This window comes from Triticum dicoccoides, chromosome 3A (genome assembly GCF_002162155.2).
Source record: "Triticum dicoccoides isolate Atlit2015 ecotype Zavitan chromosome 3A, WEW_v2.0, whole genome shotgun sequence".
In the NCBI taxonomy this organism is placed as follows: Eukaryota; Viridiplantae; Streptophyta; class Magnoliopsida; order Poales; family Poaceae; genus Triticum; species Triticum dicoccoides.
Window position 1 is genome coordinate 625,098,244 of NC_041384.1, and position 23,308 is coordinate 625,121,551.

The 23,308-nt window shown below is 47.0% G+C and overlaps 3 protein-coding genes across 4 annotated transcripts; 1 reads left to right on the plus strand and 2 right to left on the minus strand.

Annotated features, from left to right (window-relative positions):
• Positions 1–4,660: 4,660 nt before the first annotated feature.
• Positions 4,661–5,698, plus strand: LOC119272359 (transcription repressor OFP13-like). The gene has a single exon (XM_037553864.1). It carries the CDS (start codon positions 4,754–4,756, stop codon positions 5,456–5,458), a length of 705 nt encoding a protein of 234 aa, XP_037409761.1. The 5' UTR covers positions 4,661–4,753; the 3' UTR covers positions 5,459–5,698.
• A 10,059-nt stretch (positions 5,699–15,757) lies between these two features.
• LOC119269683 (transcription repressor OFP8-like) lies at positions 15,758–17,170 on the minus strand. The gene has a single exon (XM_037551578.1). The coding sequence runs from the start codon at positions 16,925–16,927 to the stop codon at positions 16,253–16,255; it is 675 nt and encodes a 224-aa protein (XP_037407475.1). The 5' UTR covers positions 16,928–17,170; the 3' UTR covers positions 15,758–16,252.
• Positions 17,171–17,752: 582 nt separating this feature from the next.
• On the minus strand, positions 17,753–21,088 carry LOC119272360. 2 transcript variants are annotated; one of them, XR_005134736.1, is made up of 3 exons: positions 20,762–21,088; positions 18,086–18,263; positions 17,753–17,984 (listed from the first exon to the last, which is right to left on the minus strand). XR_005134736.1 is itself a non-coding variant. In XM_037553865.1 (3 exons), exons 1-3 carry the CDS (start codon positions 18,426–18,428, stop codon positions 17,925–17,927), a joined length of 303 nt encoding a protein of 100 aa, XP_037409762.1. In that variant the 5' UTR covers positions 18,429–18,621; the 3' UTR covers positions 17,753–17,924. The 2 variants fall into 2 exon arrangements, 1 of the variants encoding a protein (XP_037409762.1); XM_037553865.1 differs by lacking the exon at positions 20,762–21,088 and adding an exon at positions 18,364–18,621.
• Between the last annotated feature and the right edge of the window lie 2,220 nt (positions 21,089–23,308).

Consider the following 23,308-nt stretch of genomic DNA (forward strand, 5'->3'; position numbering starts at 1 on the left):
AAAAATCCATAAGGCCATCCCCAAGCATCCAAGCATTCTCAAATCTGAAAATGCGTTGAGCAGTGTAACGATTTTTAGAGTCCTAAAACATAAGAGTATAGTCGGAGACTTCCCTAGTGAAGGCCTGCAGAATTAGATTGGACTATCTGTGCGTTGGTCAACTTTGAAAGGGGTTACAGTCAGATCCAACGGCCATGGGTTCTTCCTCTTCCCTTCGGTAGTGTTCATCATCCTCCTCGAGCCGTAGGTGTACCCCAGCCTTCCCGTGTGCCTCTGCAAACCAAGGCAGGCAAGCGCTGCTGCGCACCCTGCCCAAGTCGCTTCCTCCAACGGGTTGTCCCTACTCCCTACGTCGACCACCCCTCTAAGAGCATCTCTAGAAGGCCCCGTATAAATCACCGTAACGCCCGTCCCGTAAAACTTTTGCGGTGGCCCGAAAACGCGCCCCCTCGACCAGTATATGTGGGGGTTCGGCTGCTGGATACGGGCCGGAACCCTATCCCTTCGCCACCACAAAAATCCCCCAATCCCTCACCGCTGGTCCCTCAGATCTGTCGCCCACTCCTCAAATCCGCCACCGGCGATGGCCAAGTCCGCCCGCCGTGCCAACAAGGACCCCGAGCGGGCGCGTCGCGTCAGATCTGAACGGGGCGCGGAAGCGTGTCGCCTTGCGGTACACACACCACGGGCGGTCGCTCCTCCGCCGCAAGGCGAAGGAGTAAGACCGCGCACGCGGGCGCCTCTTCTCCAGCACCGGCAGCTCCTCCGGGGCGTCCAGCTCGCGCTCCTCTATCACTCTGGTGAAGAGGGAGCTGGAGGCTGAGGCGGGACCGGAGCAACGTGCCGGTGGCGTCGTCGGGCCGGAGGACTTCCTTCCCTCGGCGCAGGCGGACGCCATTTTGCCCGCGATGCTAGCGCGCAGCGCGTGGGAGGAGTGGCCCGCGAGGCCGCTGAGCAGGAGCGGATCTTCTTTGACGTCACCTCCGGTGACGACTCCGATTGAGCGCCGCCGCTGGTCAGCTACTGCACGAGCTCCAATGAGCTCCATTTTGTCTAGTGCGAGGGTAGCGTAGCTCCGGTGAGCTTTTATGTAAATATATCTATGTTGTGTACGAACAATTTGCCCCTATATAAAGAATGATCTATGCTCCGGCGAGCTTTTGTGTTAAATTTCTCTATGCTCTGGCGAGCTTTTATGTAAATTTCTCAAAGTTTACGTTTTTGGATACAGATTCTGATCTGTCGCCGTGATTTTGAGCCTGTACAGACCCCACCGCGTGAGCTGTAAACTGCGTTTACAGTTTGACAGAATAGGGGGGCCGCTAGAGATGGTCTAAACTCCGCCCCGAACTGCAGTACCGATTACTTCCCCACACCCGAGCATTCAAGCTTCAATCGAAACCACCTTTATCGACGACGCCGCTACCACGTCGTCGTCGCCGCCCGTCTCAAGACTCGCTCTAGGCGAGACCTCTGCGGGGATACCGCGGCGTCCCGTCTCTCCCTCGGGGCTTCACTTGAAAATCGAAATAGACCGACGCGAATTTGATTTCGAGCCAACTAAGAAATACTATAGCAAAATCAGAAGTAGAAGCATGTAAAGAGAGATGTTTTGTGGAGCACAACTGATGAATTAAGGTGAAATTTGCGCCAACAAGTTACTACTTTCTCTGTTCCTAAATATAAGTCTTTGAAGAATTCCACTATAGACCACATACGAAATAAAATGAGTGAATTTACACTTAAAATGCATCTATATACTACATTTGTATGTAGTCTATAGTGGAATCTCTATAAAAACTTACATTTAGGAACGGAGGTAGTACAGCTTAATCATCATCATGCATCGTGACATCTAGCCAGAAAGGTCCATGCACTAATTAACGACGTACTGCAGCCCGTGGCTTGTGGTGAGGAGCTGTGTTTTCGTGCGAGGATAGTGCCAAAAGGACTCTCTGTCCAAAACAAGTCATTTTAGACCCCGAAAGATCGATGGTGCCAAGAGAGTCGGCTGACTTTTCAATGTTCAGCTGTCCCGTCTCGGCCATAGTCTGCACTCGAGTATGCACCGGACAGTAAAACTTCTGGCGGTGTGCGCTGAGCGGCCGTCGGTATATACGTATGTAAACGTTTTGCCGCAGATACGCCTTTTGACGGCTCGGAATGGAGAGGCACGCGCCAGCGCACAAGGCCAAACCGCGAAACCGAAAAAATGGGATGGTCCATCCAGACAAGAACGACAAACACGGCGCCGATGATGTGGGCAAAACAAAGCCCTCTCTTTGTCAGGGACGGCGACCATAAATGGAGGCATGAATGAGACGAGACACGTCGCCATCTTGAAATTTGCATGGGACGCATGCATGCATGCATGCATGATGCGTCCTGAAGACCTGCAAGGCAGCGCTTGCATCTAATCTACTACTCCTCTCCCACCGGAGCGATGTCGAAGCGTGAAGGAAGATCATGGCGTCAAGGGACGAAGGGCGGGAGGCAGCGCCAGGGTGGGTGAGCTATCCATTTCACTTCACGTGCTCTCGCCTGAGCCAGGTCAGTCTGCCGGGGCCTGCACATACGTTTTGCCATGCACGGTTTTGCGGCGAGACTTGGCAGCGGCCAGCGGGCTAGGCTACGCTCTCGCCCTGACCGGTCCGGTTGCATCATGACCAATGCATCGCTGCTCCGACGTAACGTAGGCCACGTAGAGTACCTAGTGGCCCGCACGCCAAGCGATCCATCTTTTCACTCACGAATGGAGCCATCAGGTACAGTACAGCCGTACAGGGCACACGTACTACGTGAGAGAACCAAAGTTGAAACAGTTGAGTTGCCCCCGCGGCGGCGCAGGAGGCAACGGGACAACGACGCAAGGGTACGAACGAGCTCACAAAAAAGGGCATGAAAGAGCAAGGCAGCCGGGGTCAAGCTTCTCCCATCTCTACGTACGACTGGCTACGAGGAGGGCCGGAAAACACTCGCCGGAAGGACGCGACCCTTTGCATGCTCCCGTGCTGAAAACCCCGGCCAGGTCGGGCTTCCATTTGCGAGGCGCGGTGGCCTTCCAGCTTTCGATGGCCGCGTATGTACCCGGGTTGTCATGTCCGGGTGTCCTGTCGCCGTTGCGTGCACATGTGTCGCGACGCCAATAGGCACGGGTTTTTCTAGTGCCACGCTTCTAGTATTTCATTTTGTCAGAAAGCTGAACTTGTTTTACTCTTCTAGAAAAATACCAGTACAAACATAGGCACACTTGTCATTATGAAAACACATGTACACCTTACCTTTGTTGGCATCTCTGAGAGATTGCGCCGATAAATTTTGAGATTGATGTTTGTAACCATGTATTTGTAGACAAGTTTCACATGAAATCATGCCAGAAACTGCATTTATGATTTTTTTAATAAAAACATGAATGACCCATGCCTCACAAAACCTTGCAGGGCTCCACTTTCTCGTGGCGGACACCTATCTTCACGATTAGTCATGCCTATGTAATTCACCTATGCAAATCGTTTGTATAATGGTTACAGCTTTGAGTAATATATTAAGGTGGGAGAACCCCCCTCTCCCCTTGGGTGATTCATGAAAAAAACATGCAGGGGTAAAATGATAGTTAGATGGTTAAGTGAGTCCATAGATGTTTGGGAGAACAATGAACCAGGTTAGTAGTTTAGCAGGAAAAAAATGTATGTGTGTCTTCTGAATTTTGGCGGGGAGTCATCGGCATCTCCACATGGCTGTAGTGTAAGGAGATTGAAATGTTTCTGTAAGGAAAGAGGTTTGCGTGATAAAAGGTTAAAACCCTGCAAAAACGGTAATGTAGTTCTATGGTGGCTTAGTGTTGGTCCAAGATCCCCGCTTTGAAAGAAACAAGTCACGATATTGTTTAAAAATATGACGGGACGTTTTTTCTATTTGAAACTGAGCTAATATTTTCAAGGAAAGTGTTTTTCTCGATGATTTTCATGGCAAACCATACAAGTCCTTACAAACAATGAAAATCGAACTAATGATGTGCTAGTGTTTTTCCATTTGAAATGGAAATGTGTATGTGTTCCAGTATTTTGTTTTAGGTGAAAAATACAGTGAAGCTCGAAAATTCTAATAGTGACCCGCTAGTGTTAGCGATTTGAAAAGAAGTGAGCTAATTAGTGTTGAGTGTAGCTCTCTTAATATATAGATGGATGGGGTTTGTGATCTCCTTGCATGATTTTACGTATGTTAGCCACATGCATCATGCAAAATGATAATTTTACACTTACAATAGTGCACTACAAGAGAGACCTTGCGCCGAGTACTGCAAATACTCGACCAAGGCTGAAAAGAAATCGGCAAAATCTTCTCAAGTACTCCCTCTACAGTGATCTAAACGGTCTTATATTTCTTTACAGAGGTAATACTACACTCGGCAAAACCGTACTCAACATACACCCTTTCGGTAAAGCGAGCTGGTACCCGCTCCCATATATTCTGAAAGTTTGCATTTGTTGCATACGATATATGGAAACCAACAAAAAAATACTGTATATTAATTCTCCAAAGTCTTGACATAACCACGTAGGTAGGTGTATGCCAGTATGTGTAGGCCCTCTCCCCTCCCAGAGCTCATTTAAAACCAAACTACCACGGACGGCAGTCGGATATAATGGGTGCACCGGTTTTGAAAACACCATACGCACCAAAACCTTCCTTCATCCTCGCCAGTCGTCACTTGTCCTCCTCCGGGTCAGCTCCACTCCTGAGAGGCACAACAATGGTCATCGGGAAGCTGGGCCTGAGCTCCCTCTTCCACACGAAGCCCAAGGAGGAGGCCTCGCCGTCACCTCCTCGAGGCGACCCGGCCGCGGCGCCGGCGTGGGCATGGCCGTCCTGCAAGCACCCAAGAACGCGGTCCTTCCACGACGCGCCGCCACCGCCCGGCGCGAGAACGCTCGCCTCCATCTTCCTCGACTCCGCCGAGAGCTCCTTCACCAACTCCTCCGCGCGGCGCGACTGCTCCGACAGCCCCTCCACGGCGTCCGAGGCGTCGGCGGAGGGCGGGGGCGACGCCGTCACGGCCGCCGAGGACGCCGCCGTCGTGGGGCCGCTCCGCTCCTCCGACCGGCTCCTGTTCGACCCGGGGGCGTCGGGGACCACCAGCTCCATACTGGAGGAGAAGGTGCCGGCGGAGGCGTTCGTGGGCGGCCTGGCCGTGGCGTTCGAGTCGGCGGACCCATACGGGGACTTCCGGGCGTCGATGCAGGAGATGGTGGCCGCGCACGGGGCCGGCGGCTGGGGCTGTGGCTGGGGCTGGCTGGAGGAGATGCTGGGCTGGTACCTGCGCGCCAACGGCAAGGACACGCACGGCGCCATCGTGGCCGCCTTCGTCGACGTCGTCGTCTCCGTCGCCGACCCCGGCCGCGGCTCCTCCTGCTCGTCCCGGAGCTCCTCCTGCGCGTCCGTCGACGGGGATCAGTAAACTAACCTTACTTACTTCCGTGGCATGGTTAATGTGGTGAGGGTGTGGTAGATGAGTGAGTAGATCACGTACGTCGGTACGTGCCGAACACTTGGAGAACGTGCACGAGCATGAAAGTTAATTAATTTTAACTACTAGCTTCTTCGTGGTAGCTGAAATCTCGTGCCAACATGTGATGGGTCGATGTTTGCATTGCACGTATGGCAATGGGTTCACGACGTCGTCGTTCGAGATCGAGAGTACAGTAAAAGATCTTGTAGTTGTGCAAGTGAAGGACCTTAACCTGCGGTGATTACGATGGAGCTAGTATTGCTACCGTACCGCACGATGGCAGTTGGGGAGTACTGTACCAAATTTGTGCGCTAGCGTATACGCCGAGTTTGTGATGTCAAAACTCAAACGCCCAACGCGGGAATGAGAACAGAATGTTTCAAGAGAAAATAAGAAATAAGAAACATAACAAAGCAGCACGCTGCAAAAAATAAAATAAATCAGCACAGTTATGGACAGAAACACAACCATCGGCGATAATGATACAATGTACTACTGTATATCTGAACACATTTCCAATTCTCAGACGCACGAAGAAACAGTCAATTACCCAAGACGCGCCGCATCAAGGAGGCCATGACACACCCGACAAAGGTGTGGCAAAACCGGGCCAGAGACGAAGAGACACGACTGGTCGCACAGGCACCGGCGGAAGCTCGGTAGAGGGTTGACAGGTATGGGTGCATGATGGGCAGGGTTAGGGGTGGGATTATGGGATGTCCTGACCGATGGAAGGTGGATGAAGAAGGCGGTTCGGGTAGAACAAGGCGACGAGGCCACACATAGTGGCGCCATCAATCTCGCTAGTGTCTTCTAATTTTCTACACAAAAAACAACAAATCTAAGTGAGTAATAAAAAAGGTTGTCGGGTTAGCTGACCCCACCGCTTACACATAGAATCACCATTGCTAGCTAGGACGTCAATTAGGCATGCGTCGGAGGGCAAGCTGATGTGGGTGGGGGGAGAAAGATGAAGGGGAGGAAGCAGAAGACGATGAGCACGCAAAACCGGCTGATAAAAAAAATCAGGTGACTGATATACAGTTGCTTCCATATATGATACTTCCTCCATCCGGAAATATTTGTCATCAAAATGGATAAAAGGGGATGTATCTAGACGTATTTTAGTTCTAGATACATTTATTTTTATCCATTTTGATGACAAGTATTTTCGGACGGTGAGAGTACAAATTACCATTACAAACTAATCGCATTTTATTCGGAGGTGGAACAGAAGTTCCATGCTCTACAGCATATACTTGGATTAGGTAGAACAAAAAGTTCATGCTCAAGACATAAATGTTGGTTGTTACAAAACCACACCAAAATAGAAATATAAAATTCGTCACTACAAACGTTAGATAAAAAGTGAAAGTGAACATGGTACAGGAAAAGTGAAAGATAATGTTCACTATTTGGGACAAAGTAAACTAGAGAAAAAGAGAAAGTTTGTCCTGAGAAGTTTATGCATATTTAAAATATAGAAAACGAAAACGAAATGGCATGGAAAATTGGATACAAAATCAATAGGTTAATTCTTCATGTAACAATACTGGAAAAAAAAGGAGGAACATGCTAACATATCAATGAAAGAACAGAGGAAAAAACATAGATGGATGAATAAAAAGAAAGAGGGAAATAAAAAATCATATATTATTTTTCTTTTGAAAAAAATCAAGAATTTTTGTAGTAGATAAAAACAAGATGACCAATGTGATTCTTTTGGCAACTAATATGAAATACAACCGTTGGCTCTTAAATGTCCATGGGAGGTATGTCTCACTTTTTTTAGACAAGCTATATCCCGCTTACAGTGAAACGTAGCTCCGGCACGCCCTTACGTTGAAGCTACTGGGCCAGCCCAGTACTGTAGCTGCGGCTTGAGTTTTTTCTCTGTGCTTTCATTATTTGTTTTTTTCACTGTTTGAAGCTCTTTCCTTCTGTTATCTCTATTTTATGTTTTTATTTTTTCGTCAGTTTTCACCGGTTACCTTTGGGTTTCTTTCAACACATATCTATAAATTTTCTACACCAGGATTATTTTTTTACATGTTTAGCATTTTTCAAATACATGATTAATATTTTTTCAAATTTATGATTTGATTTTTAATTTATTCATAGACGTGATTCATTTTGTATGCATATAAATCATATTTTATACACGTTAAACATTTTTATCAAATCAACTTTTTGATAGTTTTCAGGAATACTTGTTAATAATATTTAAATACTCATTTCAATAATTATTTCCATGATACCAACAATCTTGTAAACTATGTGAACGTTTCTTTTACATTGTATGAACATGTTATGATTTTTACCAACATTTGTTCGATGCGGCTAACATTTTTTTTAATTACACTAGGCAACATTTTACAATGCGGTAATTGTTTTCTAATTCACGGGGAATATTTTCTAAAACCTTAAGTTCATGAATCATTGAGGAATATATGTATTTATAATTCCAAAATATACATAAAATGAATAAAAAGAACAAAAACGGATGTCCTTGGTCCTGCTTGTTTATGGGCCGGCCCATTTACGGCTTCCTTGAGGTTAGATGTTCTTGTGGCTCGTTTCGGGCTGGCCAAACTAGCCCTATAAGCCCCTAAATACATTCCTGCCGGGGCCGTGATTATTCGATGATCCAACTTTAGAGCTTGCTTGCGGCATTTCCTAAACGGCGCCTTAAGCGCCCGGCTCTTTGAACCCCGCAAACGGGGCGCACACCCTCCCATCCACGCCGTGCCGGACCATCTTATTCTTTTTTTTTCTTTTTCTATAAGACCTTTCAAAAATTGAGCACCATGAAGATTCGAACACCGCACCCCACAGGCTATGTACAACCATGGTAACCACCCGGGAAAACTTTCCCTCTGTGCTTGTTTTCTTGTTTAAAAGAATAGAAAATTTTCAATATCGATGAATGTTTTTCAATTTGTGAACTTTTTTTAAGTCAATGATTTGGTTAAAGCAATTTCAAACAGACAGATTTTTAATACTACTAGAAAAACCGTTCTTGCTTTTCTCTCTGGACCAATCGATTTCTACATAACGAGCGAAAAAAGGGTGAGCTGTGCCGCTGTGCGAACGAACAAACGACAGGTGTCAGTCGTGCGAGGGAAGTCCTGCGAGGGAGGTACGAACTTGGCGATTCATAGGGGATCCGGCTTGACTGCTCCTTCCTCATGCTCCCATCCGTGCTCCCACTTCATCCTACAGCTGTATTTTTTTTTCTAATCTAATCATCTCCCCCTTGATTTGAAGGGAATGAGGCCGGACCTTATTTTGTTCCAATCAAATCAAGCCATGTACGCAGGAGCACGGATGAGCACACGCATAGGGAGTAGGCAAGTCTCGTCCATTCATAGGCCGGCCCATGCCTGCACGCCCCGGTGCGTTCTACTCCCTCTGTTCAGAAATACTTATCATCAAAATGGGTAAAAGAGGATGTATCTAGACGTATTTTAGATCTAAATATATTTTTTTTATCTATTTTGATGACAAGTATTTTCAGACGAAGGGACCGGTTAGGAGCTCCCATTGCTCGCGCTGGCAAACCGTGGGCCTGAGCATGCAGCGCGCAGACCATCAACGGCAAGCCTTTTCAATTCAGTATGTACGAGTTCGAAAAAGAATCACTACACATTAAAAAAAAGAATCAGTACTTATGCATGTCGTCCGAAAACTATTGAAAAATGGGGAAGAAAGGAGAACGAACGTAGCATCGTTAGATTTTATTAAAAATTGCGGGGTGTTTCATCTTGAGATTTACAACAGCGAGGAGTTGCTTACAGTTTGCCTCCGTTTAAACCAGAAACACTGAAACAGTGAGTAAGGAAAATGTTTCTAAGTAACATACGGGCAGTACATGGAAATCACTAATCAGTAAGTATATATTCATAACGCATAAGAGAAAAACGGGTCAACCTGACAGCAATCAGCAAAATTTCCCTAGTTGCAAACGGACGAAAGTCTCTACATCAGCACTTGCAAACAGTACATGTTGATGCTCATGCATGACTCTGTCAGGCCAATTAAATCACAGAACAACTCCACCCCGTGAACGAGACCATACCATTAGTGCACCCTGCTGCGTTCTTCAGTAAGGACAAGAAGAAACCCACAGCCACAGGAAAAAAAAAACTGGACGGCGACGAGCCGCGGCCCATTAGGTCATTAAGATGCTCTCGGCGCGTGCCCTAGCCGTCACAGGATATGCCCGATCGGGATCAGCGCAGCGGGAAGTCTCCTCAACGGCACGGGTTACTCACTCGCCCCACAGTCACCCGGCGTGGTGGGCGGCGGCGGCCGGCGTACGCGCGCGTGTTGCCCGCCGCCCACTCCGGCGTCTCGTGGTCACGCGATTCGTAGCGTACGGCCGGGCCTCTCCCCGTGACCCCCCCGGCGTTAAGACCTTGTCAGCATTGATGGACGTGTTGCCTCCCCGCGCCGCTGCCCTGCCCCGTCGCGGGCTCGCGGCTGGACCGGACAAGGACGCCGCAGCGGGGAAAGAAAACCTTCCGGCTACGGCGGGATCCGGTGGGGCGCGCTCGCTCGGCGGCTTGCGCCGCCCACACTGACCGCTGTCAGGGTCCCGGACGACCGCCTGAGAGGAGCCGCCAGCCGGCCCGCCGGCCGGCCGACCGACCGGGCTGGCTCGCTTGTTGGCGGATGCGGACGAGGCGGCCTAGCAAGTTGCCATTCATTCATTCGCGGCCCAGCCTTGTCCCGTGATGGGGCGTACGCGTGCATGCATGCATGCATGGGCTCCACCGCCCGCTTGCGTGCTTCTTAACTTGGCCGCTGGTAAATCGTCGCCTGAGCTACGGCCCTACGTGTACGTGCACTTACTGGTAGTACATGTTACAAAGTGTACGCACGTTGGGTTCTGTACTGCACGTACGCGGACTTTTATACCTGGCGTACTGATATAGTACGGGGAAGATATTTGTATTGTACGCGCGCACATGTCGTGTCACGTCATGTCGTTCGCACGCACAAAGTTCAAGGCGGGCTGTTATACGACTACTATCACAAGGTTATGAACTTGACAGCGTAAATTTTCTGAAACATGGCAGGACGACAATGTTTCGTGTGGCGTAATGAACAATCTAATTTCCTCCGTGTCGCCTTGTCCTTGCTAAAAAAGAAAGCCCTCTGTTTTGAGTATACCTCAAGCATGCAAGAGTGGAAATAGTAGTATTTCGGCGGGTTCGTTTCATTTGTACTAAATAATAATAAAGTACAGATTGACTCCGTGAGTTCACCGTTACAATACGCTTCTTCCCGTGAATTTACACTTTCAGTTTTTTTCACCTATAATATTTTCTACATTCGAAGTGGTACTATTGCTTCTTACCATCGAAAACTTAGTGCGGTACTGTCCAAACGAAACCTCATACGCCACAACCAGCTAGCGTGGGCTCAGCCCATCAAACAAACCAACCAAACGCAATGGTCTTGGTGGGGATCGAACCCAGGACGTTTATTTCCATCTCTTGGCCTACAACCAATCACGCCATGTATTGCCTGTGCTAGGCCGTCCAGTTGTACGAGAATCATTGTCTCAAAAAAAAAAAAGTTGTACGAGAATCAAGCAGCCAGTGGAAAAAAGGGACGGCCAATAAAAGAAGGACTCGGGGGACATGCATGGCTCTCCCTGCGAGAAGAGCAACTTAATTATATAGAGCCAAGAGCCATGCATGCCCACAATCACGTCCCAGCCACCTTGGAGTTTGACCAGGGAGTCACGATGTCCATGTCCGCCGTATAGAAGAGCTACGCAGCTGTAGTTAAACAGGATCAGCCACGAGATTTACCTATAAAAGAGCAGCTGAAACGACGCATCAATTCATCAGGACGACTAAACGAAGAAAGTCACTCACCTATAAAAGAGCAGCCGCATCAACAAACAAGCAAAGAGAGCCATATTATAAGAAAAAATCCGCTGCACAACACCGGCCGCTTGTAGGAGATACGGGACTCCTTAAAAGAGCAAAAGGCGCAGCCCAGTCCCCGCGTGGGGGCGGGCACACGACGAGAAGACCTCATGCGGGCCGCTTGCTCAACATTTTTCTTGGTCACTGTCTCCCTCCAATCAGCAAGCAGCACGTGTCTTAAGGAGTGCGGCGTTTCGGTGACCAGACTCATCTGCACCCGTCCAGAATTTTTTTTCAAAAAATTCAAAAATAAATCAAAAAATTCCAATCTGCTTTTGCGTGGTAGACAATTTATCACATGAGGTCCGCTCAAAATTTTAGATCATTTGTACTTCTGAGGAGCTCTCAGCAAAAAAGACAAATCGGGTCAGAACTCAGAATAGTGCATGAACAGTAAACATTTTTACAGACCCTGAATTTGTCTTTTTTTGCCGAGAGCTGCTCAGATGTCCAAATGATTTGAAAATTGGAGCGGACCTCACGCATCAAATTGTCTACCACACACAAAAAAATTGGAAGCTTTTGAATTTTTTTAGTATTTGTTTTGATTTTTTCGTAAGGGCGGGTGCAGCTGAGTCTAGGCTCAGAAGTGGATTACCGTGTCTTAAGTTACTTTTTTTTGCAGGAAACGTGTCTTAGGTTACTATTTTTATTTGCCCCAATGACAGTGCCCTTAATAAGCTACGTATATTGCCTCAGTGTCATGGAATTTCCTATTACGTGTGTGTATGCAGCGTGCTCCCATTAATTTGATCCATTATGCATTTTTTTCATGATTGATTCCGTAATGTACCTCTCCATACACAACAACAGGGCCGGGCCCTGGTGTATGGCCGAAGGGGCGACCGCCCAGGGCCCCGGCCGAAGGAGGGGACCATGATCTGGTATGCTTGTATAAATAGAAAAGAAAAAAATGGAGGAATCGAGATGGGCTAGGCCCAAAGAGTTGATTGCTAGGATAGGAAAACATGATTAGGTTTGGCTCAGAAAAAGAAAGAAAAGGAAAACGTGATTTGTTGGGAATAATTTAGGGTCTGTGGTCTACCCACTATTCCTCTGCGCTTATTCGCGGTGCCGCTCACACTTCGCATGTTTGCGGCTAGGGCCTCAAAAATCTTAGGACCGCCCCTGCACAACAAATAATAGCTTGTGAAAGTTCAAATTAAGTCCAAAAGTATTGAATTTTTTTACACTTGTCTTGCATAAGGAGAGTAGGTCGCCGAGTACGCAATATCAAATGGAAGGTATAAAGGAACAAATTAATTTGGTTGAGTTACGAGCTTGATCATGTGAATTTAAACAAGCGATGCGGATGTAGATTAAGTTTGAACTATATGACGTAAGGGTGAGAGCAGACTAAGTCTAACCTATATCTAGACTATATAAATGCATCAACCTCTTATTCATGAATCTCATGGTGTGTAGTTGGTAATAACGTTATTCCTCTCTTAAGTAAATGGTGTAGGTCTTGCCGTTTTAAAATGGAATTTTACTCCGCTTAACTACATCTTTTCCATTTACATCATGATTCCAACCATTTCGAAATGGCGCATCAACAATATAAACTCAAATTTCTTTGCCGATAAGTTACTTTGTGGCATAAACCAAATAAACTATAATTATCGAATACGCAACATTTTTCTTGGCAAAATTGAGTTGGACCGATGAGTACTTAATTTAACAAAAAAAAGACAAGTTAGCCATGAAGATTGAATGTTCACGTCCATCGTCAATATCGTGGAGGTTGTGTCTACGCCGGCGGCGACCATAGGTGATTAGGACTTCGATGGCTACGAGATCGGTCACTTGGATGATGGAAAACACTACGATGGATCAGAGCATATGCCATGAAGCACAAGAACAGGAAGTTCGTTCACAACACTGACCCACGCATCCATCAATGATAAGGCCCTCAAGCCGACCTCGCCATGCCACCATGTGTCGCATGCTATTCTTCGTGTCGCCAATGGGTCCATATGATTCATCATCAAGGGCTACCTTCTCTTTGACCACACCTCCATCCACATCTCCATTGATTCACTTCGACCTTATTTGCACTTTTGTTGGCTCGTCGTTAACGATATCTATTCAGGTAAAGTTTGCTTTCTAGGCTGAGTTCCATAAGATCTCCACGGTTTGGATCATTAGTGGTGTGTACGGATTTATTTCTCCCTTTGCAACACATAGTTTCTTTTACTATACCTACTAATATAGGGAGAAGTACTTTTGCCCATCCGTCGTAATTTTGCGGAAAACCCCCTGCCATTCTTTGAAATTAACCCGCGGTCCTATTTTAATCTATATCTACTCATAAAGGGAGAAGTGCATTTGCCCGTCAACGATTTGCTCTTCTTTTTAGAAAACCCTATAATCTTTTGGTTAATCAACCCACGGTCCATCCACTATTTTTGGGTAGATTCAAATGATTTTTAAAAATATCCATATATCTTTTAAACCTAACTCTAATTTTGCACGTTATATATAAAAATTGACTAGAAAATATGTAGAATCTGAATATGATGTCGTTTTACCTGTTAAATATTTATTTAATGATATTTAGGATGCAATTTTAATCAACAGTGCACGATCCAGCTTTCCTTCATACCGGCATATATCCGGATTGGAAATCAAAACCTCGGCAAAATAAGTTTGGAGGCGAAAGAAATCATCTATTACCATGCATGCACGCCTTGGAAAACCTTCCAGGAAAAAAAAATAGATTCCTCATCTTATGCAGAGAGACAGACACCTTAGAATTGACCACATTCAAATGTGTTATGATTGTGTGAGCACAACGGTCACCGTTGACAAAGGAAGAAAGAAGGATAAGTGGCAACACAGATGGGATGCACCGTGGATCTATTGGAGTCTTCAGTCATGGTTATTGTGTTAGGAACGTGTAGTTTTTTCTTCCGTTGCAAAGGGCTCTTTTGCTAGTTTGTACTAAACGACAGCCTGACCAATGAATACGGTCATGCAGTCTGACATGTGTATGCATGCCAGTATGTATAACTTTGCTCCTGTGGCGGTCATAAACCAGAGACCGTCCATCGGTCGATCCACGCGTGCATGTGCAGCCAGCGCTATCCTACCAAGGACCCAGCGGAACACAGCGTCCAACTGTACGCACTTCACTATACGTATTCGTACGTACCTTCGGTTTTGTACGGCCTCATGTGGACTTTGATACCTGGAGAGCTACAGTACGCGGGTTCAAACGTATTCTCCGTACGCATGCACCACATGCGATGCACTTGTGCGTGTCCGTTTATCAGTCGGTCAAATCCCACAGCTCGCAGGTCCTTTTGAGCGGACACGGGCGAGGCGGGATGGGGATTCAGTTGCGCCGCGTCCTGTTACTGCCTCGGTACGTACGAGTACGGCTACTTGGACCCTGAGTACCACGGTACTGCTGCTACTATAACTACTGTACCACGGGGTCGAAAGTTTTGCCTAGCGTAGTGAACAATCAAAATTCCTCTCTGCTCGCTTGAATCCGAAGCATCAAAATTTTTTGGCGTCCGGCTTTGGTTTGTAAATTGAATGATGGCCAATGAATAAGATCATGCAATTTGACACGCATACGTATCGGAGTACTTGATAGTAGCAAAGTGTTCCTGTGGCGCCATAAATCAGAACCTAATGGTTCGATCGTCGACCGACCGACCGATGCCAGGAGCGGTTGGCATGCACCAGCATGCAGGCACAGTATTATCCTACTACTACTACTACGTAGCAAGGACCGCGAGAGAGCACGTACACGTAGACGCTTTATGACGGGGCCAATGAAAATTTACCCCCATGAATACGTTGAGACGAGCCGGCACTGTGGCTCCGTCGAGCTTTTGGGCAGCAGGCCTGCGGGCCGAGGCCCCGACGCAATGAAACCCACACAGTGCGAGGGCACTGTGGCGAGATCCAGCCGTTGATTCGCACGCCTGCTATCCACTCCAACCTCATCCAGGCCCCAACAGCGGCGCAGCTGCTTGTCGTTGCACCCGTCAGCTCGCCCGCACAGTGAAACAACTGGGCGCTGGAGCCAACGGAGGAGCCGGGGACACAAATCGGCCTCGGGCGCAGCAGCTTTTGCGCCTGGTTCACGGCGCGCGCGGTCGCACCAACCCACGCACGTACGCACGCATGCACGAGAGCGGAAAGGGCTTGGGCGGACGTGACAAGTGCGGCACGTAGTGGCACGTATATTTCACGAGTTGACAGGACGGTGAGCAAACGAATCGCAACAAAAGCGGCGGTAAAAATGGCTAGCTAGCAGCCCAGTGGCACTGTCGGTAAAAACAGTGAAAGATGACCGACAAGAAAAATGGTTGAGCAGTGAACGATTACATAGCTAGTAGTAGCACACGTACTACTTGATGCACAAACAACATGAGGAGTAGTGGTAGTTATATCATTACAACGCCATGGCGCCGCGCGCACGCATCATTGCATTACATGCATGAATAATAACGGTTACATTGGTTTGGATTACACCATCATGCTTACTAGCTTGAGATGAAGACTAGGCGCATCTCGCCGGCCGGGATCTCCATTAATAACCTCCCCCGGCCGGCCATGGAGTGATGGACATGGAGGAGTACTACGGGTGGCTAGCTAGTTAACAGACTGACGGTCGATCAGGTGCTACTACTAGGAATTACAACACTAATGGTTACAGTAAAGAATAAACAGGAGTGGTACTGGTGGTAAGAGTGTGACGAGGGTGGGTGCGTGCGTGCATGGCGCCGTGGCGGTGTAATGCTGACCGGCGGCGGCTAGCTTTGAGCTAGGAGCAGGAGGGTAGCTAGAACTGGCACGGCGAGGGAGGGGAGAAGAGGCCGTTGCGGGTCCAGAGGTCGGCGAAGGCGTGGAGGATGAGCGGGTGGTGGCGCGGCGAGTTGAGGGTGAGGAACTGGGTGAGCAGGTCGTTGAGGTCGTCCCACGCGTAGATCTCCTTCTCCACCACCATCTGCACCATCGACTCCCGGAAGTCCTCGTACGGCTCCGCCGACTCCACCGCCACCGGCACGCTCTCCCGCGCCACGCGCCCGTGAGCCTCCGCCTCCTGCTCCCCGTGCCCAGCGCCGTCCCACGCGGCGCGCCTGCGACGCCGCCGCTGCCTCCGACGGCGCCGCGTGTCCTGCTCCGGCTCCTGGCCGCGGCGGCGCGCGGCGGCTGCCGGGTCCTCGTACAGCGAGTTGTTGGTGAAGGACGCGGGGCCCCAGGAGGCGGAGTCGGCGGAGGTGGCCGTGGTGCCGCTGCGGCCGCCGAGGGTGGTGGCCGTGAACGCCGTGGTGGTGGACGTGGAGGAGGCGTTGGGCGACTTGGGCTTGCCGCCCCGGCCGCCGCGGAACGGCAGGGAGGACGAGGAGAAAAGGCTGGAGAAGAGCTTCGGGCGGCGGCAGTTGCAGCCGACGTCCACCACCGGCGGCTGCCGCAGCGCGAAGCTGCCCCTCCTGGACGACGGCTTGCTCGACATGGCGTGCGTGGCAGCGCGCACCGCACCGCACGGCCCACCGGGCTAGCTCGCTTGGCTGGCGGCTGGCGGCTGGCTAGAGCGAGGAAGGTGCACCGTGCAGTGAGTGAGCTGGGAGTGCGGGTGGAGTTCTCGGAGCTTGGAGCGGGGGGCTGTGGCGCTATATATTAATGGGGCGCCATGTGAGGGCGTGAGCGAGGCCAGTAAACGGCGAGGGCGAGTAAAGAGAGGGTGACATGAACAGTGCGGCGAGCCCGGGAGGAGGAGGACGAGCATGTGAAGAGGATAATTATAGTGGGACTGTCTATTCTACATCCGGATGAAATACAATTCGCTCTCATTCATATTTTCCATCCAACCGCAGGATGCCAACTGTCCCGTGTCCCCTGTTTGTCTTTTTTCTATTTTCTTTTCTGCCCCAACTTTTAAATAGACTAGCGGGTCCACATGCCCACTTTTCCAACCCAGAACAAACAGAAAAAAGCAGCTAAAAAAGCAAAACAAAGGGAGGAGATTAAAGGACCAGGATGAGGTCGCCTACAAAAATACATTGACAAAGAAGAGGTAAAATTAAAATCATATTACGACCTAGAAAATGAGTGTAAAATCACTAAATAGATACTAATTTCTACAAAGCCCCACTAAGAATTACAGTGTAAGATGCAATGAAAAAGACACTGTAAAATCCACTAAAATGACACTGTAAATCCACTAAAATGACACTCCCATACTTTACCAAAGTCAGTCAAAAAAGCAGCAGTAACAAAAAGGTGAAGAAGGGATAAATTGAGATACAAGGAACAAATGATCATTAACAAAAAAAGGACCCTTGATATAGAATCAAAAATCTGCTCGAAATACGTATTGCAGAGTTACAGGCATAAAGACATGACACTACAATCAAAATGAAAAAACATACAGACCACTACTAAATCAAAAATACTGATATGCTCAGATTGCATGCTACTTTGTTCAGATTACATGCTACTAAAAAAAGAACTCAGCCACCATTTGTGCTAGGACCGCACACATGTTTAACCTCACCCGGCATTGCTTCTCCCTACACACAAATATTCAAAGAGACCCAGAATGTTAGTAAAAGAAACAAGAGGCTAAAAAGGAGAATAAGAAAATGTAACAAATGACAAGTAAAGAACATACATCACGATAGAAACCAGTTACGAAAGACTTGTCACAACTGTTCATGGGGCTGCAAAACATGTCATTCGCATATCTGATCCTAAGATTTGGAATGTCTGCACTGGAGAAAAAGTTTGCCATCTGAGTTCTTGGTGTGAATATCTCCATATACTTAAATGTGAAGACACCACATTCATGGCTGAAAAGATAAAAAGAACACAAATAAGAAAAATAAAGCTTTCATACAAATCTGTATAAAAATTAAACAAGAACATGAAAAGGCAGAAAAACTTAAATACCGATTATCTTGCTTAGGGACAGCTGGGTACAACACATGAAACTCTTCGAAGTTAATCATTTTCATGTTAGAAAGAAAATAAAGTACTATTGGTAGAATTAAAGTGCTTGTTACAATGAAGAAAATAAGACTAAATCATTAGAGCAAAGCAAATGGATTCTAGTACAAATGGTTCTCAGATTTACAAGTAAAACCACTAAGAATTACGGTGTAAAACCCACTAACAAAGCCAGTAAATAGTTAGAGTGTAAATCCAATGATAGTTACACAGTAAAAATGCAAAAAAAAGTGTAAATCCAAAAATGAGAATTACACTGTAAATCCACTAAGATATTACAATGTAAATAATTTGAGATTTACACTATCAAAACAAGATAATTACACTAGATCAAACAAGACAATTACAGTGTAAAATCATTTGAGAGTTACACTAAAAAATTACAGTGTAAACACTATGAGAATTACACTGTAATTACAATGTGAAAAATTATAGTGTAAATACTATGAGAATTACACTGTAATCAAACAAGATAATTACAGTGCGAAAAATCCACTACAAATACCGTGAGAGAAACACTAAAAGATATTACAGTGAAAATACTTTTAGAATTACACTGTAAATCCACTACGAGAATTACAGTGTAAATCCTTTGAGAATTACACTGTAAAATTCAATAAGATATTACAGTGCAAATAATTTGAGATTTACACTGTAGCAAAACAAGATAATTACACTGCATCAAACAAGACGATTACAGTGTAAAATCATTTGAGAGTTAGACTAAAAAATTACGGTGTAAATACTTTGAGAATTTTGCTGTATCAAAACAAGATAACTACAGTGCGAAAAATACTAAAAGATATTACAGTGAAAATACTTTGAGAATTACACTATAAATCTACTAAGAGAGTTACAGTGTAAATCCTTTGAGAATTACACTGTAAAATACAGTAAGATATTACAGTGTAAATACTTTAAGATTTACACTGTATCAAAACAAGATAATTACACTACATCAAACAGATGATTACAGTGTAAAATCATTTGAGAGTTGCACTAACAAATTACAGTGTAAATACTTTGAGAATTACACTGTATGAGAACAAGATAATTACAGTGAAAAATCCACTACAAATACTGTGAGAGAAACACCAAAAGATATTACAATGAAAATACTTTGAGAATTACACTGTAAAATCCAATAAGATACAGTGCAAATCCTTTGAGAATTACACTGTAAAACAAAGATAATTACAGTGTAAAATACTTTGAGAATTATACTGTATCAAAACAAGATAATGACAGTGTAAAAAACCCACTAAAAATACTTTGAGTGTTACACTAAAAGATATTACAAAAAACCAGAGACAAAGGCTGCTTCTTAAGATGAGAGAGGATCACATTTACGCTGCAGACACATAGATAAAAAAACTGCTTATTAAGTATTACTAGTGTTTTAAAAAATCATTGCAAACACACATCAATCCACACAAAAATGCAAAAAGGCGGCCAGGTAGATGCAAACCACACTTCAAACACCCATTGGCAAAGGTCCGAGCATGTAGACACAGGCTCATATCAGTCACCAACTTATTTCAGAGCCACAAAGGCGAGCGAGACTCACCAATAAAACCACTAATAAGATAAGGAAAACACATTGCCATGGCACTAAGATTTACACAGTAAAACTACAAAAGAATTACGGTGTGACTACACTGGGATTTACGCTGTAAAAATACACTAGGAATCAACCGAAGATGCATTCCAAAATGCACTAAGAATTACATTGTAAATCCACTAACGAATTACACTGTAAAAATCATCTAAATACAGTCAAAAAACACTAGGGATTACACTGTAAACCAACTTACACATTACTGAATTTACAAAAGCAGATACAAAAGCACTCGAAAAATCACTGAAACTTACACATTGCTGACGCTTAACTGGTAAAAATTCAGTCCCAATCACTCTAAAATTGCTCAAAATTAACAGTACAACACACTGACAAAAACAACTGGCGTCATACACACATATAGTCCAAAACATCTAAGAGCTCATTCAAATCAGTTACATCCACGTATCTATGGGCTGTGCACATATAGGGGCACTGAACAACTGCAGCCGCATTAGGGGAGCAGAAAATTAAATGTAGACATGGGCGGAAATTGACCCCTACAACTACATGGACCAGGCGTTGCTGCATCTACATCTACTGAGATGTTGCTCCCTCTCCATCAACAACCGAAAAATCTAGGAACCACCACAAAACAACCTAAAAAGCGCTGGATCCACCACCGCACATGGGAACAAAAACGTCACTACGCCAGATCTAGCAAAACCCTATAGAAATTGCATCGAAATGAAGACAGGGGGGGAGGATATTGGCAAAACAAACCTCGTTGGGGGAAGAAGGGAGACACAGGGCTCGGAGAACACCACAGCAACAGGAGGAGCGGCGCGAAATTAACGGTGGCAGATGAGATATCGCCGCGGAATCACCATGTGTCGACTTCCCCTCTTCCTCGACGCGCTTGCAGGAGAAGCAACAGGGGTAGGGGAAGGACGCCAACCACAGGCTCGCTCTTCGGAGATCAGCGGCAGAGCTAACCACTCAAATCGCCATGGCCCTCTCCTCTCTGCCTCCAAGATCTCGCCGCTCAAAATGGGGAAGGGAAACAGACAAAGTCACCGCAGGAGATAATAGGAAATTCAAAGAAAAAGAAAAACCCGCTAGTACACGGACCTGTTCGGAATTAACGGGTCTCCAGGGGTGTAGTTGCGGGCCCGGTAACAAAAAAACACCCGTGAGGCTAGAATCGAACGCGAATCTTGATGCAGGAAACAGACGGACAGAAAAACGGATGACCGTGAATTCTTTTCATTCGGATGAAAAATAGTAATTCCGTAATTATACGTCGGCCTGGGTGAAAACGGGCCGAGACCGTGCAAGTGAAGGTGAAAATGCATGCCGCGAGAGCTGCCCAGGCGTGCACGTACTACGTGTGGAATGCGGCAGGCTACGCCATTGCTTTGCCATGCGCGTGAGCGTCGTCGCAAGATGGTATCCAGATTGGATCCTGGGAATGACTGGGAGGGACGAGCGCTGGCTGCATGCATGCATGCATCAATGGCTCCCTGTGAGCGTGACTGGACGGTGGGTGGTTAATTTCTGCGCAGCGAGGTCAGAGCGGCAGGGGTACTACGTCGGACGGCATGGAGCGGTAAAAAATGAGAACTTGTCACGGCTTTGGTACTGTGAAGCTGGCCATGCTGCTGGCGGGTGGCCCGGCGGAGCGCCAATCTTTCTCTGTCGAGTCTCTGCTCTAGAGATCTTTTCTTTTCCCAACCCGCCACAGTACCGATTCCTTGAGAAAGAAAAACTCGCAACAGTACTTGGCTGAACAATTGGCTCTTTTTTAAGATAATAAAATATGTCTGTCGCATCATTTCAGCGTTATTCTGCTATATATGTATTCTTCCCCTCCTCGGCTGCTTTAAAGAATTATTTACTTTCTGCCACTGGCTGGCTAGCTAGCTGACAAAAAACCTAACCAGGCCTTGTTGCAGGTAGCACCACGTACGATCGGTACATAGCCGCCGGAAATAATACCTTTTTTTTTTATAGAATGGAAGCGTGAACTGCCCAAGAAAACTGCATCTCGGACCCTCCCGGAATATTTTACTGGACGTCTGTACATATGATATACCGAGTCAAATGAATTGAAATAACCACATACTTGATCTGCAACTCTGCGGGGATTTTAAACAACACAGGATGTATAAGGTAAACTGATGTATCTATGGGTGTCCTTTCTCCCTTCTATTAGAAGTGGCGAGGAGAAATGCGCAAACCGCCGATGTTGTATAGTAGGGTCATCTTTCATCGCAGGACGCTTAAGTACGCGCTTAAATAGATCAAATACCAAAATTAAACACTCAAAAAAACGAAGCTACTCACTCCCGAGTCCTGACTAGCGCAGTGCGCTAAAAGGAGGCGGTAAACACCGACGACCAACCCCTCAGATTTTCATGACGCAAGCCAAAAAATAAGAAGCGGGCTCCCGTGTCGCTCCCGCGGGCGGCTTGGGAGCAAACCTATCCGCTGCCGCCAGCAACCCACTACCACCTTTTCCTCCCCTCGCCGCCGCCGGCAGTGGTCGCCGGGCAAAGCCCGTGCGGCTCGGCGGCGGCGGGCCCCTTCCTCCTTTCGCTCGGAGGTGCTGGCGCGGCCGGTGGATTCCGGTGGGAGCCCAAGCGGCTGCGTGCGCTCGGGTCGGCGCAGCAGGCCGGCGAGGCCGCACACGGAGGCGCGGGCGCGCAGGCCGCAGGGCGCGGATCTGGCGCGTGGCGTGGATCTGGAGTGTGGAAGTGACAGGGGGAGCTCCTCCGCCTGGGGAGGTGCTGGTGAGAGGCGCGGGCGGGAAGGCGATGATGGCGGCAACGCGTCGTGCCGCATACTGGAGCACACGAGGTTGAGTTGGGCGCGGTCACGCCGCTCCATACGAGCTCCAGCGGGAGCTGTGGCAGATCGGGCCCCGGTGTCCTACTCTGCGGGTGGCTGCGATGGACGTCGGGCACATGGGGCGGACGGCCTTCCGGCGTGGACCGGCAGCAATGGTGTAGATCTGGGACTCGGCGTTCAGATCTGAAGGTTTCGGTGACGTGGGTGTAACACCCCTAGTGTCATGCTACAGTAATCACCTATTAATGGTGCCAGGTCACCATGCTTACTGAGCTAATTGTCACTTGATGAAAAATTAAAGTCAAATTTCAAATTCAAATTCTTAGGGAAATTCAAAATTGCTCACACATGAAATCCAAAATGTTCGTCATGTGGCAAATAATCCTTAACTAATTTTACTGGTGGAACCATTTTTTTAGAAGTGTTTAAATGCCCTTTAATAAGGAAAACAAAAAAGGTTTTTTGTTTAAAAAAGGGAAA